The 10602-nt window shown below is 49.6% G+C and overlaps 1 protein-coding gene across 1 annotated transcript; it reads left to right on the top strand.

Moving 5' to 3' along the window:
• Nucleotides 1-5798: 5798 nt before the first annotated feature.
• LOC136457399 (uncharacterized) lies at nt 5799-8273 on the top strand. The gene is made up of 3 exons (XM_066457429.1): nt 5799-6563; nt 6894-7332; nt 7404-8273. Exons 1-3 carry the CDS (start codon nt 5861-5863, stop codon nt 8053-8055), a joined length of 1794 nt encoding a protein of 597 aa, XP_066313526.1. The 5' UTR covers nt 5799-5860; the 3' UTR covers nt 8056-8273.
• The last annotated feature ends 2329 nt before the right edge of the window (nt 8274-10602 follow it).

Genomic DNA, 10602 nt, shown 5'->3' with positions numbered 1-10602 from the left:
ATGGGGTAGGGGCCATATCTGGTTTTTAGGAAGTGTCGTTGCGACCGCTCGCTGGACATATTCTTCCCTCTACGCTGGTGTTCGTGGATCTCCATCAACGGTCTGCTTCGTCTACTTTTACGCTATCTTTAGCGCCGACAAACCCACTGTAAGGATGTCTACAATTTTGTTGTTGTTCGTTCTAGCATTCCTTCTATTACTATTACTAGCACTAGGGAATTTAAGTTTGTCTCGGATCGTAGAGCTAGTGTTAAATCACACACCTAAGATACATGTTGTTGTTCTTTTCCTCATCATTGAAACTAATTTATGTTTTAATAAATTGCTATTATTTCCAACAATCCAATAATCTGATAGGCATTTAGTGATGGCTGGATATTCTCATGCGATGAAACCGGAGAAGTTCACTGGTGTGAATTTGAATAGATGGCAGATGAGAACCTAGCTGTGGCTCTCGGCTATGGGCATGTTTTGGGTCGTGAATAATCCTCCCCCACTGCCTCTCGGATCTGAGAAAGAGGTGCAGGAGTTTACCGCGGCTACGACAATTTTCGTCGAATGCGTCCTTACTGTTCTCTCTCTCCAGCTATGTGATGTTTACAGGAACATCAAAAGTGCCGCTGAACTGTGGGAGGTGCTTGAGCACAAGTTCTCTTCTCCGACGCTGGGCGCGAGCTGTACGTGATGGAGCAGTACCAAGACTTCAAAATGGTTGATAATCGTTCTGTCGTGGAACAGGCTCATGAGGTCTAACTTATTGTGAGGGAGCTCAAATAACTTGGACACGTCTTGCCTAATAAGTTTGTGGCGGGTGGCATTATTGCTAAGTTGGCTTGGTCATGGAGGAACTTTGCCACAACTCTGAAATATAAAAAGACAGAAAATCTCTATTGAAGATTTGTTGGCTGGTCTTGATGTTAAAGAGAAGGCTCGGGCAAAGGATGCTCCACCAAGAGCACCCGAAGGGCAGTCCAGTGCTAACACGATGCTGCAAGTTGAAAAGAACAAGCACAAGGCTAACCAGACTACTCAATTCAAGAAGAAGAAGAAGAAGAAGAACATGGACGAGGTTGTTTGCTTCGTTTGCGGTGAGACTAGGCACTTTGCGAAGAAGTGTAAGAACCGCAAGGGCAAGAAGAATCAGCCAGGACATAAATCTGCCAACGAGACCTTATTTGCGCAATATTATCCCAAAATTAAAAAAGACAAACTAAACTCTGTATTTTATTTTCTTTGCCAGGAGTAAAATGGTTATTTTACCCTTAGATTAACACCGTTACGTGCTAGAAACGGACGAAAGGCTATACAAGTAAGAAAATTTTGTTTCCAGGCTTTATCGGTAAGTTCGAAAAAAACAGACCACGGAAAGAGGCAAGAAGACACATTATTTTGAGGACTATATAGGTAATATCTCTCTCTCTATTTTTTTTTGAGAAATCTCTATTATATTATTAGTGAAACAAATACTGACAATATATATTTTCAGTCATGCACCGCCTATGGCCGGCCAGACGAATTGACGCGGTAGCGTATGTAGCCGCGGGCCGCCGCGGCAACCACCGTGGCCCGTTCACCTAAGGACGGACGGAGCGGAGCGGAGCGTCCGACGGCGAGGCGCTGTCTGCTCCAGCTGGTGCGGGGCCGGCCGGCCGGATTGTGAACCCGCCGCCGCGCGTCGGCGCCAGCATGTTCTTTTTCTGTGGCGTGTCGTAAAAGATCGTAAATTTTCAGTCGAAATAGTATTTTTCTCTCACATAACCAGTCAGCAGTATTTCTTCACGAATCAACAACGTACGAAGCAGCCAACCGAATAAGCTGTTTAAAGCAACGTCTGGCAATGCAATCCTATTTGTCGTCCATTGGCCGGGCGGTCGCTTTGGTTTCGCCGGTCCTTGTCCTTGCTGCTGGCCCGCAGCCGCTCTTGTCGTGGACCATCCATCCCGTTCCATGCATGGTTACAGTCTTTAATTTGTTGGAGAGACGTAAGCATAGAACTGTTGTACTATTAATTAAGAGAGTACTAATATAATGAATGGATTATTACAGAATGTTCAATTTAATTTGGATTCTTGGAGATTTATAAGCTAGCTTGGTAAAATCTCGGTAGGGCTCAAACAAACATACTGCTCCAAACAAAGGCTGATGGAATCTAGAGAACCTCAGATTCTATCCAAACAAGCTGGCTTTAATTCGCTTCAACTTCATTCTTGCCGCTGCTACAGTTAGTATTGTTCGCTCGAGCTTATCAGTTAGAATCAGCCCTACTTTTTTAGTTATGGAACGGTATTTTTCTCTCATAGCAAATCAGCCCTATAAATCAGCCGCAGCAGCAATAAGTCCTACCGAACATGACCGGTACCTGTTGGTGCAGTGCAGCTGTAGCCGTACCTGCAGCTGGACTGTTTTAAACATGACCTACTAATACGCAAAAAGAAAAGAGAGAGAGATTCGACCAGAACCATGGCCTCCAGAAGCAAAAATGTCAAATTCCCAATACATGAATAATAATCTATACTTCTTCAGCACTAAATAAAATGTTGTTTTCGCAGGCTATCAAGCACTATTCAGCACTGTTTTGTGGACCCTGTTTGCAATACTGTTCGTCCGTTTTTTTTTTCTCTGTTCTCCCACGCTGTTTGCGCTCCTCCCGTTGCCCGCGCAGCAAAGCGCGCCCTATCAAGCTAGTAATATACATCCAGAATTATTTGTCATGCACGTATACTCTCCAAAGTCCATGCATAAACTGCAAGAGTGCCACTCGAAAAACAATTACCAAGTTCACCACGCCACCAAAGATTAGCAAAATGCATTTACGAAAATAACAGGAGCATGCATGTGTTGTACAAACAGGGGAGAAAAGAGAGAAAAAGAGCCCTATGGACACTGCATGCGTCAGAGCAGCTGGATTTCAGTTGGAGCGGGTGCAACCGTATCCTGTCAGAAGATTCGGGCTGGTCCAAATAATAATTCCAAATAAATCCTAAAGGTCCATTCACACATGCATGGTATGGTGGTGGACTTTAGTCCCATATTGGTACTCTAGAAAGAGTGAGGCCAACTTAAATAGTTGAATTGTCTCCAACTAGTTGGAGCTACTGGGGAGAGGAAAAGGAAGAAACACATGCGCGTGAATGGTTCGATGATTTCTCGCTTCAATCTTGCAGGTGCGCGGCTTTATTTTGCCACTCTATATTTTTGCATGCATGGAGAAAATTGCGCTGTCCTATTTTGGTTAGTAATTATTCTCGCATTAGTAGAGATTGCTCTAATTGCTCTAGTCGACTAACGGCAGGTCAATCACGTTAATGTTGTGATTGCGTGGCTAATTACCAACCATAGTTTCGGCGCGTGTATATATTAGGACGAGACATCGTCCTCGGTACACACAATTCATCTCCTCCACTTGCCACTGTGCTACGCCACCATCGTCTTCCCAATCCCGTCGCCGACGTGTCATTGGCGTCGGGAGGGTAGGTCACCAAAGTCTACGTCCCCTCGTGTCCCTGCACGGGGTAGGGGCAGTATCCGGTTTTTGGGAAGCGCCGTTGCGATTGCTTACCGGACGTCTTCTTCCCTCTACGCCATTGCTCGTGGATCTCCATCGACGGTCTGCTTTGACTATTTTTGCGCTATCTCTAGCGCTGATAGCGCCACTGTAAGGATGTCTACAATTTCGTTGTTGTTCGTTCTACCATTCCTTCTGTTACTAGCACTAGGGAGTTTGAGTTTGTCTCGGATCGTAGTGCTAGAGTTAAATCACACACCTATGATCCATGTTATTGTTCTTTTCCTCATCATTGGAATTAGTTTATGCGTCACTAAATTGCTATTACTTTCAACAATCCAAAAACTTGATAGGCATGTAGTGATGGCTGGATATTCTAATGCGATGAAACCAAAGAAGTTCACTGGTGTGAATTTCAAGAGATGGCAGACGAGAGCCCAGCTGTGGCTCTCGGCTATGGGCGTTTTTGGGTCATGAGTAATTCTCCTGCCCTACCTCTCAGATTTGAGAAAGAGGTGCAGGAGTCTATGTGTCCTTAGCGTTCTTTCTAACCAGCTGTGTGATGTTTACATGAACATCAAAAATGTTGCTAACCATGGGAGGCGCTTGAACACAAGTTCTCTGCCTCAGACGCTGGGCACGAGCTGTATGTGATGGAGCAATTCCACGACTTCAAAGATGGTTGATAACCGTTGTGTCGCGGAACAGACACATGTGCTCTATTGTGAGAGATCTCGAACAATTTGGACACGGTCACACGGCTTGTCTGATAAAATTCGTGGCAGGTGACATTCAGGCCCGTCCCTAGGCCGGGGCGCGTAACCTGGACGACTGCGCAGGGCCTCCAATTCTTATAGGCCTCCAATTTTTTAGTACCATAAGAGCGTCCGCAGTGTGTAGTTCGACGTCGCTCCGATACATTTAATGCAAGGATCGGACCTGCTCCTTCACACTGTGAGGTCGACTCGACGAAGGAGCTGCTCCCATCTATCGAACCCGGCTCCGAGAAATAAAAAATCATGCACTCTCTCTCACCGTCTCTTGTCGTTGCTGCTCCCGCTGCTGAGAGGAAGTTGGAGGAGGTATTTTTAATGGTGTGGGCCTCACTTATAGAGCCAGGTACGTTACTATACATTGTGGCAAATTTTGATCAGCTCATCAGGCCAGGTCACATCACAGTATAGGAGCAGGCACGGTTCTATACATTGCTCATGCCCTAAGGCCATACCCATGTAGTTAAGCACATCAAGTATTTGTATTGTTTCGTTGACCCAATAGCGTCGCCCACTAGCAAGCGTAATAAAAATGATTTTCCGGCCGACCGCACGGTGTCATTTTCTCTCGACTCCTGCTATCCCAAACCTGTTCGTCTCCTATTGGCCGGTGAGGCACCGAGGCGAGGCCTAAAGGTAATACTAATCATCCATATTTTTTTTCTAGTTCATTCACAACAAACTATAGCGACTAGCGGATCAATCTTTAATTTTTGTTTTTTGATATTTTCATCTAGAAGCCTAGTAGAATAGTGTTTAAAGATTGAAGCCATGTCTTCTGCAAATCGGTCTAAATTTTGTTCTTTCAATCATCCCTGATATATCTTATTGAAATATAATATATTACATCGTACATTTTATTGCAGTCGTATTTTTCTCTAAGCCAGTAGGATCCATTTTTTTTAGTTTAGTACAGGGCCTCGGATCTCTCCGGGACGGCCCTGCTAGCATTATTGCCAAGTTGCCTTTGTCATAGAGGAATTTTGGCACAGCTCTTCTTTTCAGCCATGCAGCGCCTAGGGCCGGCCACACGAATTGACGCGGTAGTATATGTAGCCACGGGTCGCCACACGGCAACCACCGTGGCCCATTCGCGTAACGATAGACGGAGCGGAGCGGAGCGTAGGGTCCGACGGCGAGGCGCTGTCTTGTCCAGCTGGTCCGGGGCCGGTCGGACGGCCGGACTGTGAGCCCGCCGCCGCCCGTCGGCACTAGAAAAGCACCGTCTGGCAATGCAATCGTATTTGTCGTCCATTGGCCGGCCGGTCGTTTTGGTTTCGCCGGTCCTTCTCCTTGCTGCCGGCCCGCAGCCGCTCTTGTCGTGGACCATGCATCCATGCATGGTTCCCATGGTAGGGCTCAAACAAACATACCACTCCAAACAAGGCTGATGGAATCTAGAGAGCCTCAGATTCTATCCAAACAAGCTGGCTTTAACTCGCTTCAACTTCTTGCACCAAATAAAATGCTGTTTTCGCAGCTGTTTATGTAACCTGTTTGCAATATTTGTTTGTCCGTTTTTGCACGCCTGCTGCGGCCCAACTGCGCCTGCACACGACTCCATCTCTTCCTGCCTGCTGCCATGGTCCAACTCTGTCTACATTCCAAGGCCCACATCTCCACTCTCCGCGCTCACGTCCCGGCAACCGGGGCCAATGCCCTGCGCCTACTGCCGAAGCCGCAGCACGGCATGAGCCTCACATTCCAATCTTTCGTGCTCGCCGGAGCGGTGCCGCCGTACTCGGACTTCCTCCTCGACGTGCTGCGGTACTACGGCATCCGGCTTGCCCACCTCACGCCCAACTCCCTCGTCATCCTCTCCGTCTTCGCCTACCTCTGCGAGCAGTTCCTGGGGGCGCCGCCTTCGCTCGACCTCTTCAGGAGCTACTACATTTGCCGCGGGAACTCAAACCCGCGGACAATCGGTAGCTGCCATTTCCGACCTCGCAGAAAGCAAAATACCCCAAAGTTCATCTACGTCCAGACGCACGTACCCCAACAATGGAAGGATAAGTGGGTGTACATAGAGGACGACGGCGGCCACGAGGAGACGTCCGTTCCGTCGGAGCCTGCTGTGAGCGCCGACACGTGGCAAACACTGCCCCGCCACACCCCTCACCTAGCTGCGCTCCAGGAGCGTGTGGCGGAGCTCCGGCAACATGGGCTCACCGGGGCTATGGTGTTGGCGGACGCCATCAAGCGCCGGCTGTCGCCGCTTCGAAATCGGGCGCGCCTGGCGTATTTTTACGTCGGAGAGGACGACGACACACGGACTTTCCCCCAAGGTAATTAAGCATGCAGCCTCTCCCTTATTTTCATGTCAGTTCGATCGTCTCCACGGCGAGCCACCGGCCCACCGCCAGCTACTACTGGCTACCTCCTCCTTAGGCAAAGATCGCTATACACACGAGAACGAATAGATATGGCCCTTGGTATAGTTAACTGTGTAACAGCGGTTGCATTTGGTTCATGACCATCAAGTTTCTTCTGGCATATACAAAGGTTGTAATGCATCATTTTTGTGGGAAACAATATTTTCATGGGTACGTACATCATTAAGTTTTAATAACAGGTCACATTCTTCTTCCTAATAAAACGTCTTCTTGCGCATGCAGCCGCCGGTGGCCTAAGCCCGACCCAGATGAGTGACTGGATGCAGGAGGTTCTCGGGACCTCGGGCCTCGACACCTTGCCCCCGGCGGAGGCGCGTCCGCTGTGCGAGCTAGAGCCCTCCCTGCGTATCCAGAGGATGCCCACGGCCGTCCCCGTAGAGATGGAGCAGCAGCCCCACGCCGCGACGTCTGGCGGCACGCGCGCGTTGAGGCGCCGGAAACGTCCGCTCCCCACGGAGACAGAGACGGAGGACAGCGGGCTGTCTTTGTCTCCTTCCGCCCGCCGCCGTTCCACCCGCCTCCGACCTGACGGGGAGGGCGGGGGACCGCTGACGCCCCCACCGCATTCGGCCACCACCTTAGGCCCCAACATCGAGGCCGGCGGGACTCTCGCACCAGCACCCGAGATCTTCGACGGTGGGCGTCTTTCTTCTTGTTCTCGGTAAGTGGGCACCCCTTCATTCATTCTCCTCGTCGCCGTCCTCTCACGGCATTTACTTCTGCATGCTACAGGCTCCCAGCTTCAGCGCAGACCATGGTATCGATTCCCCTGCTCGCCGCTTCGGAGCACCATCTGCCATATTCCACGGCCATCACTCATCTGTCTAGAGAGGATGATGAAATGAAGCGCGAGCTCGAAAAGGTGAAGAGGGACCTCGAAAAGGCGATCGCGGAGAAGCATCTGTGCCGCGACACCTACGATCGTGCCCGTGCTGCTCTCCGCCAGCTAGACCTGGATCCGGGTGAGCTGCGGCAGGCGGACCACTCGGACTCTTGTGCCTTATTCGGCCGCGTTGTGGACCGTCTGGAGCTAATCGTCCGCGCTATGCCGGAACGTTGGCTAGAGGGCGCCCGCGAGGTGGCTGTGGGCACCACGGAACTCGTGCTCGGCCACTGCTTGCGGCTGCACCCACAAGTGGATCTTCAGGCGGTCGTCGAAGCAGCCGTGGAAGAGGAGCTGCCCCCTCCGGAGACGGACGAAGCACAGGCGCGGCACGACTGGGTCCTAGAGGGCGCACGACGGATCGTCCACCAACGTGTGCACGTCCAGGCACCTGTCGGAGACGGAGAGGACACCAGCACAGAGGAATGGGAGGGCGACCAAGGCGGTGGTGGCGCTGGGACAGCCGGCGGCGCGGGCAGCTCGGCGGCGGCCCAAGAGTAGTACTAGTTGCGTTCTTCTGAGTTTATGCAGTGGGATGGGTTTTTAGGATATGTCAGCTCATTTTGCTTTCAGACAACTGTTTGTGATTTCCTGATTTTCTGGTGGGCGCTGGGAACTATTTTCAATTCGTAGGATTTTGCGGTCCGATCATGTCTCTTTTATTGCCTTTTGGACAATGTGAGTTATTAAGCTGTGTTTCAGCTGTGACTTCAGGTTGCCTTTGAGCCCCGTTCAGTTTGCCTTATATCCGGCTTGTTCGGCTTCTTTTTTTTTTCAGTTAGAACAGTATTTTTCTCTCACAACATCACTTTCAGCCAAGTTTTAGCAAGCCGAACGAAAGTCCCATGGCTAGTTCCCTTCCAAGAACACTGCAACTGAGAGCGCATTCTATGCTGTTACAAGGTGAGATCATACTGGTTGTCGTGGACATGTACGCATGACGACCTATCCTTTGCTCCATCGGTAATAGTAGTAGCAGCTTGAGACTTGTGGTTGTGCTTGCATATTCTTTTTTTTTTTTTTCATCACGGACGAACCGAATTTCATTACCCATGAGCAACGAATCATGCACAAAAGAGACGTGTGGTTATGTTTGCATATTCTCATTTTCATCAGCCTGGATTCCCTGCGTTCTCTTTTTTGCTCCCCCCCCCCCCCCCCCCCCCCCCCCTTCCCACCCCCCACCCCCACCCCCATGTTCTGGTTTGGTTTTACATTCACTGTCAGGTCCCGAAGGAATGCTGTAAGCATGCATAATGCATTGATGATGCAGATGAAGGTTTTCCAGCTTTCATATTTGTGTCCTAACAAACCGATGATCCATTAATGATTGGTAACCAATCTTTTGCACAATCTCAAATCAGTTGATATATGGGCATGCATCTGGCCGTTCGGTCACATAAATAGTTATATAAATGCATAGTTCTTCAATACATGATCGATTTCATCGTGACCCTGAGCCATGGAATCCGCTCTAGCTTCTGCCATGTTCTGTATTAGTATATTCAGCACAGGTTGGACACAGCCACTTTGAGCTGAGCATATGCGTGCTCTTTGCTGAAAATTGATCGACTGTTTCAAGCTGAACTTTCTTGAGGACATACGTTTGCTTCCGTTCTACGTAAAACAGTGCTGTCCATGCCTATAGATGACCATTCGGGCCGCCCGGCCGCTGTGGCCGGGCCATCACTGACAGGTCGGGTCGGCCCGAAGACTGTCACCAAGGATGCTTGCAGAAGTAGAGAGGCCTCCCCGGGAGGGGAGAGCGGCGCCCAGAAGTAGCCAGGCCACTCGATACGGAAGATGCGGGAATGTGACGTCTACGAAGTTGGAGTAGGAAGTGAGGATGGGAAATTAGGGTTAGAATATACTCCTATGAGACTTAGATAGTGGGCCTCTACCGTGCCGCCATTGATTAACGGGCCGTGTTGTGCCACCCGACGTGCCTAGGAAGAGGTCTAGGCACAGCCCTATTTATCGGGCTAGGCCAGGCCGGGCTTGTGCGAGGCCAAAATACGGTTCTTCGGGCCGGGCCAACAGGCCACAAGCTACATGGCCATCTATATCCATGCCCTTGGAAATTTTGAACTGACGAATGTCGGAGTTGTCATTCACTTTACCTGCAAAGTTTTATCATTTAATATTTTGTTGAAAGGAGGTACAAAGGTCTAGTGCAGGAACCGGAGAACATGTTGAACGCGTATAGAACTCAAATCCATACCTACAACTAGAAAATTTGGCCCGGCTTTTGTTGCCAAGAAAATCATCTCAACTAGTTTCATCATGTGTTTACTTTTCAAATAGTCAGTAAATGTTCACATGGTATGGATTGATGGTGTCTTCTCTCTTCATCTAATTGCAGGGCTAATCATGCAAGTTCTGGCTACGTGTTGATGATTGCTTAGGAATGCAGGCGGGGCGGGTTGTTAACGTCATCCATCAACCCGCCCCACAAAATCAACGTCCGTGGACAATGCGATTAAGCAGCAAATTTCCTGTGGCCTAACATCTTTATGTCCACCGAGCCCACTGGACAACACCAAAACCGCTAAGAACCCGCAAGACCGCAAGAACTCCGTTGTTTCTCCCGACCCCATCCCCTACCGCAGCCACCTCCATCGTCGCCTCGTTGGTGTCGCACTCCTCCCCCCGCCGTCTCCTCTACACGCTCTATCTCCAAGTCCTCACAGATGGAAAGTGTGTTTGCAGCCATGCCAGGCGCCGGCGACATGGCCACGGTTGAGGAAGAGGAGGCAAGGGAGGATTGGGGGCGACATGGCCGCCATGCAGATTCAGGCGCTAGCTTCTAGAGGATGTATACAGCTGGTAGTTCTTGCAGCTTTGTGGTCCGGCAATTAGTTCCACCTTTTTGTAGTTCAGTAAGTACTACAACCTTGAGTCAGTCGATATACATACTCTCCAGATGTTTGTGAAAATGCTTGTATGGGACAGCTATTTGATAATTCATACGGCTGCCATTTCCTATAGCTGTAGAATGTGCAGATTAGCTTCTAGCAATCAGAGCAACAATTAGCGGCAACAATACTC

This window comes from Miscanthus floridulus, chromosome 6 (genome assembly GCF_019320115.1).
Source record: "Miscanthus floridulus cultivar M001 chromosome 6, ASM1932011v1, whole genome shotgun sequence".
NCBI classification, from domain to species: domain Eukaryota; kingdom Viridiplantae; phylum Streptophyta; class Magnoliopsida; order Poales; family Poaceae; genus Miscanthus; species Miscanthus floridulus.
Note: the sequence above shows the minus strand (reverse complement) of the source record. Positions and strands in the feature narration are given on the sequence as shown.

Bases quoted from the DNA above. Each gene is read 5' to 3' on its own strand.
- LOC136457399 (XM_066457429.1), top strand. From the start codon at position 5,861: ATGGTCCAACTCTGTCTACATTCCAAGGCCCACATCTCCACTCTCCGC. The intron at 6,564-6,893 runs GTAATTAAGCAT...TTGCGCATGCAG, and splicing joins CACACGGACTTTCCCCCAAG to CCGCCGGTGGCCTAAGCCCG. The intron at 7,333-7,403 runs GTAAGTGGGCAC...TGCATGCTACAG, and splicing joins CGTCTTTCTTCTTGTTCTCG to GCTCCCAGCTTCAGCGCAGA.